The sequence below is a fragment of the Lacerta agilis genome, chromosome 2 (genome assembly GCF_009819535.1).
Source record: "Lacerta agilis isolate rLacAgi1 chromosome 2, rLacAgi1.pri, whole genome shotgun sequence".
In the NCBI taxonomy this organism is placed as follows: Eukaryota; Metazoa; Chordata; class Lepidosauria; order Squamata; family Lacertidae; genus Lacerta; species Lacerta agilis.
This window is the reverse complement of record NC_046313.1, coordinates 53,823,855-53,845,774: the sequence shown is the minus strand read 5'-3', so window position 1 is coordinate 53,845,774 and position 21,920 is coordinate 53,823,855. Positions and strand designations below refer to the sequence as shown.

The 21,920-nt window shown below is 41.3% G+C and overlaps 1 protein-coding gene across 3 annotated transcripts in view; it reads left to right on the top strand.

Annotated features, from left to right (window-relative positions):
- Positions 1-21,920, top strand: part of FSTL4 (follistatin like 4) — a 326,005-nt gene that overhangs the window by 100,277 nt on the left and 203,808 nt on the right. For all 3 annotated transcript variants that reach the window (XM_033140085.1, XM_033140084.1, XM_033140083.1), the window contains exon 3: positions 6,984-7,232. In XM_033140085.1, coding sequence (XP_032995976.1) covers positions 6,984-7,232 — 249 coding nt within the window. The remainder of the gene's footprint in view (positions 1-6,983; positions 7,233-21,920) is intronic.

Genomic DNA, 21,920 nt, shown 5'->3' with positions numbered 1-21,920 from the left:
AGCCTTAGAAATTTCTTTTTAGGCAGTCAAGTCTTCTTTGGACAGCCATATGCTTTTAACAGACAGGCATTGTTGTAAATAGCAATCACATGAAAGAACATGCCTTTGGAGCTACTTTGCCTAATGTACCAGATGACCGAGGTCAAATGTTTAGTCGGAAGCTATTAGTCACCTGTGTGTTAATTAAGAGTGCTTTTGAGAAGTCCTCTTATGAGACTATTCTTTGTAGTGTGGTTTGTCATGTTGGGAATGCAAAGCAGTATTTGGCTCCAAAATAGCTTATTTGTGTGGATCCTTTATTTGTAAGAAAGGGGGGGGACCTATTTGGCTAAAGAACATCTCAAAACAAAGCCAGCATGCAGGCAACACACTACGTGCTATTTTCCAATTCTCCTCTACCTCAGCTATTGTCTGTTTTACAATTTCACCCATGGCATGCACATCAGATAAGGATCATGGCAGTTGATGCATACTGCTAAGCCTGAGTAGGCTTGCAGGAGAGGATGGGATCATATGAGAAGAGAAGCAAATATCAAGTAGTATACCAGGAAGGCAGCTTTGATTGGAGGAACAATGCATGGTTCAGGCTGGGGTGGGAGAAACAAGATGCTATTGCACAATGAAGTTCCACCATCCCTGACCCCACTGATCATGCTGGCTGGGCCTGATGGGAGTCCAACAGGTCCCCCATCCCTGTGATATTCTATAGCCCCCTAGATAATATTGTTCAAAGAGAGAGGGAAAGTGAGTTTAAAGGCAGGGGGGGGCTTCTGGTCCATGGTTTTAGCCCTGAGCCTATGGGGGACAGGTCCGCCCAGTGCTACCTCTCCAGTCCATTCACTACAATGGCTTTCAAAGGTGGGGAATCCTTCACCTTTGAGAGTCAGTGTGGTGTAGTGGTTAAGAGTGTAGACTCGTAATCTGGTGAAACGGGTTCGTGTCCCCTCTCCTCCATATGCAGCTGCTGGGTGACCTTGGGCTAGTCACACTTCTTTGAAGTCTCTCAGCCCCACTCACCTCACAGTGTGTTTGTTGTGGGGGAGGAAGGGAATGTTAGCCGCTTTGAGACTCCTTCGGGTAGTGATAAAGCGGGATATCAAATCCAAACTCTTCTTCTTCTTCACACATTTACCACTTCATGCACAGGCTGCTCAGATCCTGTTACCCTGGGTAATCTGGGATCTAACAGCCACAGGACCTCTCAGGACTGTGGGGCAGGGAAGTTAACTCTTTCTGTCTCTGCTAATGTATCTGCAGAAGATTCTTGTCCAAAGTTGCCATTGTGGAGGCTTCCCTAGAAATGCAAATAGCAACTGTGGAGAACTGATCCCCCCCCCCAAGACCAAGACCATGACCAGGACATTGCTCCAGCTTGCCTGCAGCTTCTCTTTACATAACAAACAGTATGTGTTAATTGCATTCCTTTTGCCCAGTTAATGTTGTCTAGTTTGCCTCTAAGAGCTGAGTCCTAGGACTATTTATTCAGAAGCAAATCCCACTATGTTTGACAGCATTTCCTATGTGTGGCTTGCTACTGACTAAATCCCCTTAAGTGTACATAGAATTGCAGCATTAGAAGCATTATTTTAAATCATCAGGGCACAAATTAAATGGATTTGGTGAAGAACAACAGTGCCTCTAGATGTCCTCTGAGTGACAGCCTTCTTAATTACAAGCACTCTGTTACAAATAGATGGTTTGGTGACTAGGCTGAGGAACTTGGTGCTTAGCTTTTGCCAAATGTACATAACCAAAGCATGTGTTAAAATACTCTCAGACTAGCACTACCTCAGATTTGGTTTATTGCTTTATTTAGAGGCCCCACCGTGAATCTGCCCACTCGTGCAGATAAATAAGGCTTGGCCCCTGCAAACAGTTACTCATTGGCACAATTCTTTATAGTCCTACAACCAAACATTCCAGATAATTAACACTGCAGCAAGTCCCAAGTAATTGCACTACTGGATCCTAAATGGACAGCAGGCATGGCTTTGTGCCAAACTGACTGCGGCTGCTATTTGCCACTGTGAGGAATCCTTTTCTGTAACTTTGAATGGCATCCAGTGAGCCTGCTGACATCGCTTGTGTTAGTAAAAATATCAAATTATATTAATGGGAAGAGAGAGCTGTGTTTCTAAATGGGAAATGCCTTGGGGCTTTTCTCGTATTGACTCATTCGCAGCTGAAGCCTGTCTATTGTTTCTCTTGCCTGAACTGAATACTGACTGATAATTCTTGTGTGGTGCTTTAGCTCTTCAAAGGACTATACAAATATTAATTTGCCGGAGTCTAATAATCCTCTCTAGCATGTCCTTGCCAAAGAGCTCAGGGAAACATGGGTTGAATAATGCCGCTGAGCATTGGGGCTAGCTGTTCCTTATGCAGCAGGAACTCAGGCTTAAGTGCTTACATGTTGAATTCCAAGGTCAGATTTTGATATTTGCAATTTTGACTGTGTGGATATAAATCCCTGTGATCCACCCCTCCTTAGCAAAGCATGCCCCTCTATTGATTTTCATTCTCAAGTGAGTATTGCAGCGTTCTGCAAATTGCTAGCCCTTACTAGGCTGAAAATTAGCATCTCTCTATCTGGATACAATGCTATTTTGTTACCTAGCAGTTAATTCACTAGTTCAGTGGGTGAGGTATGTGCAGAAAAATGCAGAGCTCACTTGTAGGGTCCAGACCACTTCAACTCCATTCACACATTACTTGTGAAATCCGCGCACGGAAAGAGACGGTGGAGTTCTGCTGCTTGCCCTGTCCCTGAGGCCACATGACCCCACTGTGCCAAATGGGCCACTATAGGCATAGCTTTCATCAGGAACTGGAATTCGGCATCTCCTCAGACATCCATGCTCAATATATGGCCATGAGCAAACAGGATCAGATAGAGGTGCATGACATCAGGGGCAATGGTGTGGCTCTGCTCCTCCTTTCTACATGTGGGGCACATCCATGTAAATGAAGGTGAAAGGAAGCTTTGTCCTTACCACAGTGATCTTCCTAATGCAGTGCTTTAGTTTAGCTCAGGCATAAGCAAACTCCGGCCCTTCAGATGTTTTGGAACTACAATTCCCATCATCCCTAGCTAACAGGACCAGTGGTCAGGGATGATGGGAATTGTAGTCTCAAAACATCTGGAGGGCTGGAATTTGCCTATGCCTGGTTTAGCTTGAGTTTCCCAGTTAGGGTGAATAGCAGTCATTCACTCATGGGGTAGGGCATGTAAAGACTGCATGCACTTGAGCCACTATTAGTGGCTTAGCCTGCTTCCTGATAGCACTAACCACCGAGAGTCAACATTGTTCCTAACAGCATAGCTTCCTTCTGGGTTCTGCTTTTTAGTCATGCCAACATGTGATGAAGTATGCTAGGAGTTTGCTTCTATCATCACCCTCATTATAATCACCAATGATGATGTAGCACCATCAAGTACGCTTATGGAATAGTGCAGGTAAATGAAATCCAGGGAAGCAGAGGGCACAGTTATCAGAGAGAAGAGGAAGGAAGGGAGCGAGGGAGGGAGGGTCCAAATATGTCCTGGGAGCTTTTTTGGATGGTTTTAAAAAAAAATCAGAGTGTGAGACTGCCATAGACAGGATGTCCCAAGTCTACAACCCAACCAAAATCAATTTTGAGCGCCCACAGTTCTTTTTTAAAATAGAGCCCTTTATATGACTGTTAGCTGTGCTGATTTTTTTCTGCAGGGCTTTTGTGCTTTAGCACTGGGACAATGTGTTCTGACAAATGTACAGTATACACTATAATTGTAAATGACCTTGGCAGTCAAGCCACGCACAGGTTACAGTATTAGAAGTCCCATGGATATTGTTGCAGGGGCATGCTGAACAATTAGTAAAGTGAATAAAGGATATTCAGATATGCCACTTAGGGACTGTAATTTTTATGCCACTTGGAGACACTTTGACCTTCTAGTTTATTATGATTCAAGAAAAAATGTCAATATTTCTCAGCCTGCCAAGGTTGGTGGGAATTTTAATAAGCTATTGAGTGGAGAAGTTAATCCTCCAATAACAGATTCCTTGCCTTTGAATCTACAGTGTTGAAAATTAAGGTTTAACTACAGCTGGAGGAAACGTGGGATTTTGTTTTCATTTTTTACATATAAAGCTGTTGACTGATGTTGCATTTCCATATTATAACTCACTTCAGGCGGCAGGGGCTTTGGAGCCCCCACCTTTGGCATGGAAGCATTTTTGCACTACATTATAATGGTGGAAGAGATGATAATGCAGTAACAACAGAAGGATTAAAACTTGCAGTAAATTGCAAACCAACCTTTCTGTTTTGATTAGTCCTTTTGCAACATGCTTTTGTAATGCTCTACATTATGCTTATTACAATTAATGTTGCACAGTAATCTTCTAATTTCGAAAAACTTGAATAATTGAGTAAAATGCTAGTTATTAATTTTTGAACAGTACCTTCATTGGGAAATCCTTTTCTGTATCCATTTCTACTAATAGCTGTAAGCCTTCTGCTCTCTGAAACATCAGGTCCCACATTATTAGAGACTAACGTCTTTTTAGTTTAGTTCAGTGTTATCCAATCTATTTGTGGCACTACCTGAAAGATACGGGAATCAAATGGCATAAATATGAGCCTGTGTATAAACCCTGGTATAAATATGAACACGAGAACCTGCATGATATACATGTCAACATGTTTAAACTTGGCCAATATCTCCTGGTCAAGTAAGGTTGGAGGCAATATTTTCCCAAGAACTTAAGGTGATATGATAGAGCCAGTCAGTGCTGTCTGCATACAGCTTATTTTGTTCTGCCTTAATCTCTAGTCAAACAAGTTTTGTGAGTGTTAGAAGTGCTTCAAAAACCATTTGATCAGTAACAAGAGAATGCCAAAATAAACAATATGTAGGCCTATGTAAGGCTCTCAAGTCACAGTCAAATGTCTTCAAACTGCTATGTGTATCCAACCTACATTTTCATCCTTGGAAACTCATCTAACAATGGAGTGTGCCCATTGTCAGCTGATTGCCTCCTAATTAGTCTTCATTATATTAAAACAGGTGTTTCCAATGAAGTGCCCTCCAGATGTTGTTGGACTACAATTCCCATCATCCCTTATCAGACATGCTGGTGGGTCTGATGTGAGTTGTGGACCAACAACATTTGGAGGGCACTTCATTGGCTAGCCTGCCTCAAAGAACCAAATGTCTGGTTTTGTGGCACCAGTTTTATGCAGTTCAGAACACAATAATATTTTCACTTTACGAACAAAAGTTTCCTATTGATATCAAGCACATTTCTGAGTGTACAGACACAACTTTATTAAAATCATGAGGTTGCTATGTTGTAATTCTTTAGTCACTGAGGCTTTAGTTTGTCACGCAGCTTAGCCACCTGTTTATTCATTATGTATTTCAACAATTTATCTACCACTTAATTACAGCAGGTGGGATTCAGTTGCTGGCATGCATAGAATGCATTGCCCACTCAGGCAAAAGGACTTCTCTCCCCCTCATCCTTCCTATACCCCTTAAATCTGTTCTGGAGTGCTTGGCGGAAGTGTGGTTTTGCAAGCAGATCTCATTCTCTACATGCATACCCTACTTAGCATTATGTTGAATTCCACCCAATAGTCTCTAAGCAGTGCACAAGTATTTCAATACAGTAAATATAAAAATCAGTTTAAAATATAAAACCAGGAATCAGTTAAAATGCTCAAGGGAGGGAATAAAGTCTTCAGTAGATGCCAGATGTTCAACAGGGAGGCCCTTCTGACCTTGAGTGGGAAAGAGTTCCATAAGATTAGGTCCACAATACTGAACACACAGCTCCTGGTGGATATATGGGAGGTCCAATACATTAGAGTGAATGCCCTGAAGATCTCAGGTGGTTCTTGAGATATTCTGGACTCAGATTAAAAGCCTTGTAATTTTACACAGGAACCTTGAAGCTGACCTGGTAGTATATGGGCAGCCAGCACAAACATTTGAGCAATAATCTGTCCTCATCAGCAGCCTAGTCTCAGTGTTTTGCACCAGTTTGCAGCGTCTAGACCAGCTCAATGTATTAAGTACAAACCTAATTCTGTGTCTTTTCAAAAAGACGTGCAACATGATCCTGGGGTAGGTTCAACAGGAGGAATCCAACATAGCACTCTCATTCTATAAGTGCAAGGATTTCTGCATGCACAACAGAACACTCTCCTCTTCTCCTCCTGCCCCCCTACATCTGTTATGGGGGAGGGAGTCCTGTTATGGAGGCAGAAATCCTTACACTGATGGGGCACGGTAGTTGGATACCACTCAATGAAATTGAATCCCTAGTAAATATGCTGACATTGCAGCCTTTAAATGTCAGAAACGTTTTAATGACTGAAATGCTGAAGAACTATTAAGCATGCTGATGGGGGGAATGACGAAGGAGCCAGGTTGCTTGTCTGTCAATGTTAATGGTGAGTCTTGGCCCAGAATAGTTCAAGAGATGAAAGTGGAACCTAACTTCCAAGTCAAAGAGATGTCTAGCAAGTCATATACTAGAATGGTGGTCTATGCATATGGCTAATGAATTTAATTTTTAAAATCAGCAAGTAAATAATATATAGGCACCAACCAAAGACCTGACATGCTGCATCCAAGAGGCTCCTTTCACACAGTCCCCTCCACATGTTCTCTGTCAGCACATAGGCTCTCTGATCAGATTTTCACTGAACACATGGAGGTCATAGGTTGGGACTGTTGGGCAGGTTGGCATTGGGGTGGTCCCAATGAATGAAGCCCTGCTTCCCTTCCATCATGTGCTCAGTGAATATGTGAAGCGCAGTGGGTGAAAATGGTGACACAGTCTCTGGGATATCTGTCGGACACAGCTTTGGAAAAGAATTTTGGCTATTAAAGTATGTTGCGGCAAAAGAAGTGTTCCCTTGTTACTCAGCTTGGAGTTGTTAACACTGAAACTTTTCTTTCCTCCCATCCCGCCATTCTCCTTTTCCAGTGCTTTATGGGGAAGATGGCCTCCATGCATCTTGTGAAAAGAAGTACTGTGGGCGGGGAAGCAAGTGCGTTGTGAACAAGGAGACTGATAAGCCCGAATGTAGATGCATAGATGACTGCAAGCCCAGTTATATGCCGGTGTGTGGATCTGATGGCAAATTCTATGAGAATCACTGTGAACTTCATCGAGCATCCTGCTTGCAAAGGAAGAAAATCTACATTATTCACAGCAAAGACTGCTTCTTCAAAGGTAGGACTTTCTGCATGATAAACCAAATCTGGAGAATACATGTCACCTACTTTCCCTTGTCAGATGATGCACTATGTTTAATTCTATAGAAAATGCAAATGCAAAGAATTACATCAAATAGATAGGTCCACAACCGTTATTGAAAAGGAATTGATCTATGAACTAGTAGACAACTGAGTTATTTGCATATACTGTATATTAAGCATATTACAGTATCAAGCAAGTTTCCAATTAAGCAATCATTTGCTGTTTTGTTAATCTATGAAATTTAAAAATAAAATAGTTGGATGAAAATATAATTCGTGCTTAATAGGTGGGAAAAGTGGTGGTCAGTGCCAAGTACTGTTAGGAATTTTTTTCTGCATAGATCAGAGAAGTATAATTGTGTTGTTCCTAAAGGTAGAGAATATGTAAATGTATCTCCCCCCTCCCAATAATGTTGCAAGCTTTTGAACTCTACAAACATTTTTCAAGGAAAGGTGTTCAGAGCAAAAGGAAAGTAAGATGATGTAAGTCCTTATACAGTCACACTAAGAGCTGACTTACATGAGAAGCAGGACACAGTAAGACACCCTCTAAGGGTCAGCCATCTTATTTTAAATGTGTTTTTTTTAAAACTGTGTGCCGCTCCCACCCTCATTTGTACTTTTCGCATGCCAGCAATCATTGCTGAGGGACATGCCCTTTTGGCATGGTTCTGGTGAACAGAAAGCATAAATAGAGCTCTTGTTGTGACATGTTAGTGTACTTGTATATGCTTATTCCTTACCATTCTTCCTTATTATGGTGGCCAGATGTGCTTCTACAGCCCAAAGCTACAGACACCTGTGATCATGAATAGACAGAACAGATTCACGTTCTATTAGTTATTTGCGCCAATTTGAATTTGACTAGGAACAAGCCCTTCATCCAACTAAAATCAATGAGAGCAACTGAGGATAACAAGAACAGATCTCTGCCAGGAGGAATTTTCTTCCTCTAGAGACTTACATACTCTGTGATTTATCTGTATTGCTTTCTAACCATCTAAGGAAAGGAAATTTCTTCAGATTAAACCAGGGATGGGGAACCTGTGATTCATCACATGGTGCTGCATTCCAATTTCCATCATGGCCAATTTCCAGCTAGCATGGCCAATGGCCAGAGATGATAAGAGCTGCAGACTCAGTAGTGAGGTTGGAGGGTTGGAAAAAATATTCACATCTAGCAATCCGTGCTCTTCTTTGGTTTCAGATAGTACATGGGTAGACGAGTCTAAAAAGCCCAGGACTCAAATTTTCACAGCTCTCTAGCAGCTAGGATGACTCAGTCACCTGAAGTAATGTATTTAGTGTTAACTCTGGAAGTGTATACTTGAGTCTGACCACACTGAGCCTCAGTGGCAAAAGTAGCAATATTCACTAAAATGTTTTTCTTTTCTTTTCAAAAAATCAAATACTTTATTATATGCACTTCACAAGTAATGATGAGAGTAGAAGAAGGGCCTGCTTTGTGGCTAGGCAACATACCGGGTAGTTGCAGGTCAGGGGATCGTGGCCTGCTGTGAAACTTACAAGGTGATATTAGATAGCTCACTTATGCATACCCTCCAACATTTCTCCAATGGGGACATCCCATTCCATCGTGATAATTTTACTATTTATACCCCACACATCTTATTGGGTTGCCCCAGCACTCTGGGCAGCTTCCAACACATATAAAAACATAATAAAACATTAAACATTAAAAAATAGGGACACTTGGAGGGTATGCTTATTTTTCTTGTGCTTTTTTTCCTGGGGGGACGCAGGGGTACGCATACCCCTAAACATTTTGTGAATCTAAGTTTGGCCTCATTGAGTGGCAGTATGTCAATATGAGTAGGAAAACGAGAGTACCCCTAAACATATTTTTTTAGGGGGGGAAAGCACTGCTAATACCCCATCATTGAAATATTATCCAAACTATCTTTAGGCAGGGGTTGTGTCTTACTAGCACCAAGAAGCTTAAAATCAATTCAGCATATTTTTACAGGAAATGGTATTTGCCAGTTGTATGATTTGTCATACAGGACATGATCTAAGAAACGTTAAGCACTTTTTAAAAGCATTGTTAAATGAATGAGTATCTCTTCTCTCCCACTGAAAGAGATTAGATTGAAAAGTTCTTAATGTTGGGTGTAGAATGCCTGTTTTCTTTTCTTAGTGCATGTATAAACCAGACTACAATCTATGACGGTTTGTGTAAGATTAAGCAGATGGGGGTCTCTTTGTGGGCCTCTTGCACTTTGACTTCTTCAGTGCAGATGAAATTCCCTATGGAACATGATCTGACTGACACCCCTGCAAATTGAATTCCTTTTCTGACATAGTTATTCAATATCCAAGTGACAAATCTCATGACCTTTGCACATAACTAGAGGTCAAGAACAATGATAGTGTCCCAGAGGCACCTAATGAGTGACACCAAAGCTGAGGCCACCCATCTCGGTTTTTATAATACTTTTCTGCATGTTTTGGGGCTTGGTAGTGGAGTGGGAACTTGTGGGAAGTTTTATTGAGGGTGATTTTATCAGAAATCATAGATAGATGTAGTGGTGTGAACCCAGGGAACTGTCTGTATTCTATGCAAAACACAAAACAATGCTGCACACTGGAGAAATCTGTTTGGTTTGGTTCTTCTTTGTATTCTAGCCGCACACTTTAAATACAAGGGCATCAGCAGCATATTTGCAAATTGTTGGTGAATTGTTTGTTGCTCTTTTGACAGATATATAATACCCCTCTCCAAAAAGGAGAATGACCAGTGTTAAGAAGTTCATATGTGATATTTCCATTCTGGAGTAACATGGAATAAATCCATTAAGGCTACAATCCTATACACTTTTACTTGGACACAAGCGACAAGCCCTGTTACACTCAGTGGGGCTTACTTTTGAGAAGACATGCTTAGGATTGCACTGATTGTAAATGTCAAGAGAGACCATTGCAATCTTATGAGCAATTTGTTTTTAAAGCAGTTTGATATTCACCCCTTCTTATAGTTTTCTGTTGCAAGCAAATTCCAGCTTGAGTTTTGTTACTTCCTAGAAAAGTCAGATATTGGAAAAACTCATTCTTATGTGTTTGTTAATGTGCTCACCTGTGTTTTTGATTTCTTTCTGTGGGACCTGACCCAGATTTGTGGCTGCTTCTAAAATTAAGTTAGCTACCTTTTATATGTTATGCATGTAAAGTGTGAATGTGACAAATGCGTTTGCAGGCATGTGTAGATTGTCCTCAAAACTAAGAAGTTGGGATTGAATCATGGTTCCTGTGGGTTACGTGCTTAGCAAACTGGAGTTTGCTGCTGCATAATGTGTGAAGTAGGCATTGCACAAATTCAGTTGCTTCATGTAGGAATTGTTTCTAGTAGATGCTGGCAGGCATGTTTGTTTTTAAAATTATTTTATATATCTATGGGTCAATCTCCTCTTGAGGGCCTATGTTTTTTTTAAAAAGGTGGCCATTTTCGTACGTCTCTTTGAAGATCAAAGATTCAGATTCCTGATTTGATTATTTGGATTCAGGATCTGAATTGAATACAGTGGAGGAACAGGTGGAATACATCCTCAGATTTGCATGATGTGAGGATGAATGTTTTGAGCAAAGCAATTCTAGATAGATGTAGAATGGACCGACAATAATGACCAGAGAAGAGGCAGTTGCTTTAGCAGAGGTAGATGATAATAACATTAGAAAAAAAACTCTGCTGGATCAAACCAAAGGCCTATTTGGACAAGCATGATGTTCTCACAGTGGCCAACCAGGGCATTAACCAATATTTGATATTTTTAAAAGCTTTTGTTCCTTTCTCCCTTCATGTACTAATTGAAATTATGTATTTAGGAGGCTTTGACTTTGCCCTTTAAAAATTAACTCTAGTTGCCATAGAAAGTCAAACTGTCCTCTTAGTTTTACAGTAAACTTTTGCATTACGGTTTAATAAAACATATAATGAAATACTATTTTTAATAAACAAATAAATAATGCCTAAAATTGTGGTTCACATCATCCTAGCAATTCATGGAGGAGCATGAATTCTCATGGCTTTTCCTCTGCTTAGAGACAGAAAAAGGAGAGCAACATAACTTATTGGACACCATTTAGTTTCCTTTGAAACAAGTTCTGTGCCTCCTGCAGAAGAAGGTACAGTTAATTAGAAATGCAATTATCTGATTATAGATTGGTTTTATGAAATGTAACATCTGCCCCACCCCCATTAGCTGAAGTTAATATATCCCATTTGTTCATGATTCTAATTATCTGGATATTTTGGATTGCCTATAGGACACTTAAGGAAAAGAGGTGGAATTGTGCTCACTTTGTGAAATGGCAGAATCGCCTTCCTCAAATGCCGATACAGAGTTTGGTGGGAACAATAGGAGAATATCTCTTTTATTACCCCTTGCTTCTGGTATTAATTTATACAGCACTAAACAGAGAGATGTAAGAAAGAAGAAAGTGCTTTTTGTAAAAAGAAAAGAAAAGAAAAAAGTATGCAAATGCAAAGTAATTAGGTGATTTAGATGAAGTAACAGCAGCCTTGTAGACCTTCTCTGTCTGATACTAGTAAATCCACAGGCAACATCCCATAACTGTTGTGTTCATGCATAGAGAATGAAATAGCTACTATGCCTTCATTACAATCCAACATCCTGTCTTCATCTCTACCCTTTGCACACAATGTCGGTGCTAGGGTTTTTTGCGCCCTAGGCGAGATCACCTTCCGGCACGCCCCCCACCAATCCCTAGCACCGGACCTGCGGAGAAGCCCGATTTCGGGCTGCTCCCCGGTCCCCGCCACTCTGCCGCCGGCGGAGGGGGCGGAGAAGCCCGATTTCGGGCTGCTCCCCGCTCCCCGCCACTCTGCTGCCGGCGGAGGGGGTGGAGAAGCCCAATTTTGGGCTGCTCTCCCTCCCCTGCTGCTCTGCCACTGGCGGAGCGGCACCGGGCGGTGGTGGGGGGCAGGCTGGCCAGTGCCCCCTCCATTTTGGCACCCTAGGCAACTGCCTAGTTCGCCTAAATGGACGCGCCGGCCCTGTTTGCACAGCTACCTACAGCGTTCTTCAGGGAGCTGCACAGAACCCTGGTAAAAAAGCAAGTAGGGCCTACAGAGCCTCCATTCTTTCAGCTGTCTCAGCATACTTGGTTCTATTCCCTATCCTCACCCTGGAGCTGTTCCTGCATTGCATTGAGGACTGTTTCGTGATAAGGAGCTGCAAATGCCGTGGTGCTTTGTCCAAATTACACAGAGGGTCATGGTTATATTTAACATGGCATCAAATGCAGAACAGCTTGGGGTGGATTTCATGGAAATCCATGATCAATGTTAACATATGTATTACCTCGATTACATTGTGCTACCTGAGGCAAAGCCCCAGGATCAACATTTTGTCTTGTTGCTAATTAAACTCCTGTTTCATCTACCCACCCTCACACCTTTCCTTTCTAAGGCTGAAATCCTATGCATGCTTACCTGGGAGTAAGTCCTATTTAACTTAGTGGAGTCTACTCCCTTGCCTCAGAGAATTTTCAAGGAAACCTCTGCCTACCAGGGCACCAGGGAAGAATGAGGACCAAATCAAAGCAAAAAACAAAACAAAAAACTGCCTGGATACTCCTGGTTCCATATGGACACAATGTACTTTCTGTGTCCCTCCGCAAGTTGTCAGACTCCATCTCCCATCAGCACCACAGAGAGCATGGCCAAAGAAAAATGGAAGTTATAACCAGCAGCATCCAGAGATCCACATGATTCCCAACCTGGCAGTACTAGATTTGAATGTGATTTTATTTTAAGAATATTCTGTAAGCCACTTTGAGAACCTCTCAGAGATGTAAAGCATCATAAAAATATTCAAAATAAGTAACATACACTCTTTTATACAAGAACATTCACTGTACACAGAAAATAAGCTCGGGGAGAAAGATTTGAGCCTAGCCATCTCCTTGACTTTGGAACTTTTTTAGTTTAGAAGAAGAAGAAGAAATAATAACTAAGGGGAGACATGATAAAGGAACATGAAATTATGTATGCTATTGAAAAAGTGGCTATAGATTTTCACACACACACACAACACATTAGATCTTGAAGTCAACCAGTGTAATTGATGGGCAGTAGATTCAAGATGGATAAAAGAAAGAAAAGTGCTTTGTCACATAATACATAATTAGTTTTACTGCTATGAGATGTGGTGAGGGCCATTGGTTTCAATTGCTAGTAAAAAAGGAATTAGACAGATTCATAGTGGATATGCCTCTCAATGGTTATTAGCTGTGATCACTGTTCCTGGCAACCTTTAAATTATTTGCTATGGGAATATGTGGCTGGTTTTAAATGTTTTAAATGTGTGGAGCATTTTAATTACATTGTTGTGCTGCTTTGTTGCTACCCCAAGCTCTTTGGGAGGGAAAATGGAATAGAAATTAACTAACGAAACAGCTGTATGGAACCACTGCTTATGACTTTCAGTAAATAACTGGCTAGCTAGCATTGGATGCATGTACTAGGTGGGCCTTTGCCTGAGTCTCACAGAGCCCTTATTATGTTCTTATGACTGAATTGCACTAGCAGAGTTAGCAGAACTCACCAGATGGGGCAGAGCTGCTATGCTGGCTTCCTGGCAGGTGGGTCACTGCTGAAGTGGCAGGGAGGTCAGTGTGGTGCAAACACACAAGCAGAGCCAGCCTGTTGCCTCATTCCTCCTGGTAAGCAACAGTGGCTCCTGGGAAGTTAGTGTATTAGCTCCACCCCAACTGGTGAGCTATTTTTGACAATTAGGATCTTCTCACTGTAGGCTACAGAATGACTTGCTGTTGCAGATCTTTGCCTCCATAGCCTACAAGTTGTGTGACCTAGTCTGTTGGCATTGTCTAGTGGCATTGCCTCTTGGTTCAGAGTCACTGAGAAGTAAAAATAATTAACTCAAAGTTTTTTTTAAAAAAAAAAAATTGAGTGAAAGATAATGAAAAGCAGCTAAAATTCCCCACAGAGACACACCACACACAAATTAGACTAACAAAGATAAATGGGAAAAGAACAAAAGCAAGTGATTAGAGTATAGCATGAACTTTTACAATTTTGTTTGAGAGCATCAATTTCTATAGGAACAACGACCCTGAAGAAAGATAACTGGAATCAAAGGGCATTATCAAATACTGTGAAACTTACTGCTGTTAGGTACAATTATACTGGAAAAGCTCATGAAACTTCCAATCAAATATTCAATATATACCATCTGTTGCTGAAGGAAATCTTTGATATGGACATCAGTGATAATTTTATTTTTTGATTATTATTTTTTGTTAGATCAGTGGGTATTTAGACCACCTGAAATTTAATCTGTGCACATCAAACACAGGCAGAAAAATACAAATTATTTTACTGAAGAATGCAGGAAGCTCCTTTATTCAGAGTCAGACCACTGGTCAATGTAGCTCAGTATTGCTCATGGTGCCAGAAGATCTCCAGGGTTTCATACAGGAGACACTCCCAACTGGAGATCAAAACAAAATAAAAAAATTCCTTCCAGTAGCACCTTAGAGACCAACTAAGTTTGTTCTTGGTATGAGCTTTCGTGTGCATGCACACTTCTTCAGATACACTGAAACAGAAGTCACCAGACCCTTATATATAGTGAGAGAGTGGGGAGGGGTATTACTCAGAAGGGTGGTGGGAATGGGTGATTGGCTGATAGGTGTGGAAAACCTGTTGACGACTGTTAACGACTGCAATTGGTCTTACAGGAAAAGGCAAGGGGTGAGATGGCTAAAGATAGCTTTGTCATGTATAATGAGATAAGAATCCAATGTCTTTGTTCAGACCAGGTCTCTCCATGGTTTTAAGTTTGGTAATTAGTTGCAATTCAGCAACTTCTCTTTCCAGTCTATTTTTGAAATTCCTTTGTAGTAAGACAGCTACTTTGAGATCTTGTATAGAATGTCCTGGGAGACTGAAATGTTCTCCTACTGGTTTCTCTGTCTTGTGATTCCTGATATCAGATTTATGTCCATTTATCCTTTGGCGTAGGGTTTGGCCTGTTTGTCCAATATAGAGAGCCGAAGGGCACTGTTGGCATTTGATGGCAATACACAGTGTTAGAAGATGAGCAATTCAATAGTCCTGAGATGGTATGTTTGATGTTGTTGGGGCCAGTAATGGTGCTGTCCAGGTGTATGTAGCAGCAAAGTTGGCATCTGGGTTTATTGCAGGCTCTGGTACTAGTGTCCATGTTAAGTCCTGTTGTTGTATTATTGTGGGTGAGAAGTTGTTTAAGATTGGGTGGCTGTCTGTAGGCGATGAAAGGTCTTCCTCCCAGAGCTTGAGAAAGAGAACTGTCATTGTCTAGGAGAGGTTGTAGATATCTGATGATGCGTTGTACTGTTTTAACTTGGGAGCTGTATGTGATTACTAGTGGTGTTCTGTTATTTTCTTTTTTGTTTCTGTCTTGCAGCAAGTTCTCTCTGGGTATCAGTCTGGCTCTGTTGATCTGTTGTTTAACTTCATCAGGTGGATATTTTTGTTCTAAAAAGGTTTGCTGTAGATCTCTTAGGTGAGAGTCTCTGTCTGTAGAGTTGGAACAAATGCAGCTGTAACGTAGGGCCTGGCTATATACAATGGATTGTTTGGTATGTTTGGGATGGTAGCTAGAAGCATGTAGATATGTTTGTCAGTCAGTTGGTTTATGGTATAAGGTGGTGTCTATGTGTCCATCCTGTATTTTTATAGTAGTGTCCAAAAAATGTATTACTTACATAGATTGGTTCATTGTTAGGTTGATGGTGGGGTGAAAGTCATTGAATGTCTGGTGGAAGGTGTCCAGGGTCTGTTGATCATGTGTCCAAATAATAAAAATATCGTCAATGTATTGTTGGTACAAGAGAGGTTTGGGTAGGAGTTTAGGAAATGTTGTTCTGAATCTGCCATGAAGATGTTAGCATACTATTGGGCCATGCGGGTGCACATTGCTGTGCCGCTGATCTGGAGGAACAGATCATCACCAAATTTGAAGTTGTTGTGGGTAAGGACAAAATGACAGAGTTTGGTAGCAAAGTCCACTGTGGTTTTATCTGTAATGGTGTTCCTTATAGCTTGTAACAACCTTATAGGTTGTTGATATTTTTTCCTTATAGCCGGAAAAAATATCAACAACCTCAGATATGCTGATGATACTACCTTGATGGCAGAAAGTGAGGAGGAATTAAAGAACCTTTTAATGAGGGTGAAAGAGGAGAGCGCAAAATATGGTCTGAAGCTCAACATCAAAAAAACTAAGATCATGGCCACTGGTCCCATCACCTCCTGGCAAATAAAAGGAGAAGAAATGGAGGCAGTGAGAGATTTCACTTTCTTGGGCTCCATGATCACTGCAGATGGTGACAGCAGTCACGAAATTAGAAGACGCCTGCTTCTTGGGAGAAAAGCAATGACAAACCTAGACAGCATCTTAAAAAGCAAAGACATCACCTTGCCGACAAAGGTCCGTATAGTTAAAGCTATGGTTTTCCCAGTAGTAATGTATGGAAGTGAGAGCTGGACCATCAAGAAGGCTGATCGCCGAAGAATTGATGCTTTTGAATTATGGTGCTGGAGGAGACTCTTGAGAGTCCCATGGACTGCAAGAAGATCAAACCTATCCATTCTCAAAGAAATCAGCCCTGAGTGCTCACTAGAAGGACAGATCCTGAAGTTGAGGCTCCAGTACTTTGGCCACCTCATGAGAAGAGAAGACTCCCTAGAAAAGACCCTGATGTTGGGAAAGATGGAGGGCACAAGGAGAAGGGGACGACAGAGGATGAGATGGTTGGACAGTGTTCTCGAAGCTACTAACATGAGTTTGGCCAAACTACGAGAGGCAGTGAAGGATAGGCGTGCCTGGCGTGCTCTGGTCCATGGGGTCACGAAGAGTCGGACACGACTGAACGACTGAACAACAACAATAGCTTGTAAACCATCATTGTGTGGGATGTTGGTATACAGAGATTCCACATCCATAGTGACTAGAATAGTATTGTTAGGAAGATTATTCCAAGATTGTATTTTCCTCAGGAAATCTGTGGTGTCACATATGTAGCTGGGAGCACTGATGGCATATGGTTTCAGAACAGAGTCCATGCACACGAAAGCTCATACCAAGAACAAACTTAGTTGTTCTCTAAGGTGCTACTGGAAGGAATTTTTTATTTTTTATTTTGTTTTGACTATGGCAGACAAACACGGCTACCTACCTGTAACTCCAACTGGAGATGTCAGGGATTAAACCAAAGCAAATGCAATAGCACTGATCTACAATCCATTGAACTTCCCTTCTCACTTTCAACTGATATGAGAGGCAGGGCTGTCATATATTTAAAATAGACACCCCCCACTGCATCAGCGTTGAGGGTTTTGGGTTTTTTTTTATACAATCAAGTGGTGCATAAATTTTGTAAACCAAATAACAGTCACTGAGAACATATCAGAATAAGTGCTTTCAGAACTGTAGAAATAATAATTTACAACAACGTGGGACAGAAAGAAGTAATTGAATTTTAATCTGTGGAATGAAATCTCACCCTGTTCCTACACCTTCTCTGGTTAAGCAGTTTGTCATAAATATGCATTTGCAAGAGTAATAATTGTGTAAGCCCATGTATAAAATTGCACTTGACAAACGTCTACAGACCTAATTCTGAGAATCTATTAGATTTCACTTCTTACATCTCATCTAATTTCTGCACATCTATGAATCTTATCTAATAACCATTTAAAAATGGTCATAATGGCCACAGTATTTCTAAGAGGGGCACTGGAAATGGAAAAGACTGATCTAGCGTCTTGGAATGAATACTAAGCCTTGGAATACATGGTTGCTAATATATCCTGACTGAGCCAATTAAGACTTGTCACCAGAGCAAGGCCTGTGGGAAGGTAAGGAATTGCTATGCTGGGACTTGGTCTGGCTCCCAGTATCTTCTACATGAGCCTAGGCAAAAATATGAAATTGGAGTGACTATGTGTCCTCTATAATGAGCGTCCCCCACATCAAATGGGGTGCGCATGTTGCGAGGTTGCAGGGAGACCCGTTGAATCACGGTGGCAGCTCCTGGCAGTTGGTTTGGCTTCGCCTTCCCAGGTTGGGATACCTGTGGACTCCACCTACTCTAGCAGCCGCCCAATCCCGGCTGGGGAGGTGTTGCCAGGGGGATTGGCCAGGTAGAAGGAGGGATTATACAGTACACACAATGGAAAGATTAGGCCTTCACTTGAAGGAATCCTGCATTTCAAGGGCTCTTTGAAACCCTGTTTGTTTGTTTGTTTGTTTGTTTGTTCATTCTCTCTCTCTCTCTCTCTCTCACACACACACACACACACACGCTATGTGAAAGGCAGAATCTCAATTATTAGGGAGATCTTAACCAAATTTTTCTTTGCTATTCCTCTAAAGGAAAGTTAAAGAGCCTTTTGCTCTGTGAGTCAGTGAGCAGAGATTATTTTGGTGCCCCTTCAGCCCTTTCCCCCAGCAAGATACAGAATTTTTGTTGAAAATGAATTGCTGGCCAGTGGTCCCTGTCAATGGAAACTCCTCAGGTTTGCTGAAGGCCAACTACATGGATGTCTTTAAGCTTTTCCTTGATTGCTTTGGTCCTGATGAAAATTCCCCTTCTGAAACTACTATTTGCATTGGGAGGAAATTCTCTGTTGGTTCCAATGTTCTTAGCACAAACTAAATTCAGAGGAGGGATTTTTTTTTTTTTAAAGAGGAGTGAATGGAACAAATTAAATTCCCCACCATTTATGCTGTAATTATCACCCTGACTCTACTGAAGCAATTTGCATTTAAAAACTACAACACCTTCATATTAACTGCAAATGCACATTTGATGCCACTTCTGCTTTGGCCCCAGAGTAGCTCTTGTCTCTTTATAACTTTTGTCATTGTTGATCACTATTAGTTAACATTTATACCTGCAGCTTGTCAGATTGCTTCTCAGTAAAGCAAGCAAGAAGCGATTAGCAGTTGACTCATGTGTTGTATTCATTTATATTATCCCTTAAACAACAGAGATCCATTTTGAAGAGCCCATTTCAATATGAAAGGAACAGGCAAACCTATAAATGGAGCACCAAAAGAATGAGATTATTCACATTTTAACATTCTAATGTGCTTGCTGAATTGTTGCTCAGAATGAATGGAGTTAATTCTTTATCTTTATGGTAGCATGAACTCACTCAAATCAGAAATTTGTTTTTTGAAAGTCTCCAGCTCACTATTAATTTTATCTAAGGAAAAATGTCAAAGTGATAATGAATAATTTATTCATACAGTGCATTAACACTTGAACTGGAAGTGCAACTTGCAATGTAGGAAGTGAGAAAATGAAAATGAAAGATGCATGGCATTGGGGAAGCTCACAAACGCTGGCTCCCTCGGCCTGAAGTGAGATGAGTGCCACACCCCATAGTCTTTGACTATACTTAACCATCCAGGGTGTTGGGTTTTTTTTTTTTTTACCTTACCTTACCTTACCATACTTACCAATCACAGTTTCTTTGAAAATATTTGTTTTACTATATAACACTCTCATGAGGTGCATAGACTGTAGTTTTTAGAGATGGGCAACATTCTAACAACACACTTGATGCAATGTAGAGTACATTACAGAATTCCAGTTGATAGATTAGAGGATCATGTAATAGTGTAGGCTCATCCATATCCAGAAATGGTCATAGCTGGTGGGCCAGCCAAAGATAGTTGAAGACATTCAAGACATTCTGTACAACTAAGTCTCCAGCAAAGTTGGATCTCAGAGCAGGGGTGTAGCTAGCTGCTCCGGCACCCGGAGCGGCGGGGGCGGGGGGAGCCGCCCACGGGGGCGCCGCGGCGATCCACCCAAAGGGCGCAGCAATGAGCTGCCCACGGAGTCCGCCTGGTGGACACAAGCCCCATGCTGCCGTTTCCGGCAGCACGGGGCCCTGAGCTACCACATCACTCCCAGGAAAGACGTGTGGCACTGGCACGCTGCAGGCCAGGCAACACGGTAAGTGCCGCCCCCCACGGTGTGCCATTTTGTCACTCCCTCAGGGATGACACCCAGGGTGGTCCACACCCCCTGCACCCCCCTTCCTATGCCCCTGTCTCAGAATACTCCCAGTCTGCAACGTGTTCCTTCAGGGGAATTGCAACCTCATCTATAACGTGTGGCTTACCTAATTCTCAAAACTGGAAATCAGCAACCCAGAGATCCTCCACCTTATTTGGATTCAGTTTCAGTGTACTTGCTCTCATCCAACACATCATGGTGTTAAGAAAGCAGTCTAGCACCTGAACCAGATGACATGAAGAGGTGGGTCTGGGTGTCATTGACATACTAATGAACTCCAGATCCCCTAATGAGTTTCATATAGATGTTAAACAGCATGGGGACAGGCACTCCACAACATAACTTTGATGACCCATGAAGCCAAAAGTAGCAATACATGGTAGCCCACCAGAGCTTTATATGCTTTCTTTTTTTGTTGCCTGCCACTGCAAAAATCATAGAGTTTTCCAGCAACTGAGCTGCTGAGCTAATTTCAGTTTTGTAGGTGTCAATTTGCACAGGACTTACCCTTGTGATTTTGAAAGTGAGTTTTTTTTAAAAAAAAAGATCCATGTTTTCAAGCACTAATATCCCGTTAATCTGTTTGCATGAGCAAACCTTCCTGAAACTCTTGAGGTTGACATCACCTAATCCTCTTTAAAAAAAAAAAAAACTGAACAAAGTCATGTTTCCCCTTGAATGACTGCTATTTTGAAAAGAAATTTAAAAACTGCTGCAATCCAGTGAGTTTCAAATTATTTGTGACCAATAACCAGAAGCCTGAGCCTTTCATGTGGAATATATTGGTTGTGACAAAAGTGCAATATCCAGTGAAGCAGTCTTTCAAAAACAGGAGGTTGTTGTCTCTCTTCATTAGATTAGGAGCAATGCAATTGCGGCTAGCTTTTGTGCTCAAAGACTTTTCAGAATGACGTTCCTGTTAAGTAATTATGAACATGGTGTACATAACCTGATGTTTTATCAAGTTGCACATTAATCACAACAAAACAGCCATTCCCATACACAGGAGCCCTTTCATTCACTTACTAGGCTGTGGGAAACAACATTATATATGAAATTAACATTGTATTATTTGGTCTCATTCTATAATATAAAAGCCTGTATTTTTAATTAAGTTTCTGAGATAGCACAAGGACCATCCACATGTGGAAGCAGAGGGATCACTAAAAACATGCCTCTGTCCTAGACTTGTTTGTCCTTAGCTGAAAAATGGATTGACCTCATCTTCCTTCATTTTGTTATTCCCATGGCAAATGCTCACTCTGAACATTTTTACAACACCCAAAGCCAATACAATTTTTCATGATTTTATTCTTTTGCATACATTTCAATATTTGCCATCAAATTATATCACAAGAGCTGCATTAAGCCAGTCATAATGTTGTATGGCAAGTCTTCAAGGAATACAAAGATTTTCCGCAGTGACTAATCAATGAGTATAATTGCTTGATTGTAAAGCTGAGTAAAAGACACTGGAAGGGAATTTTTTTTGCAGAATCATAATAATTACTTTTCTGCCCAGTATTTTAAACCAATGGTGCATTCAGCAATTATGGGTGGTTTTGATAGAAGGTGAACTGAGCAT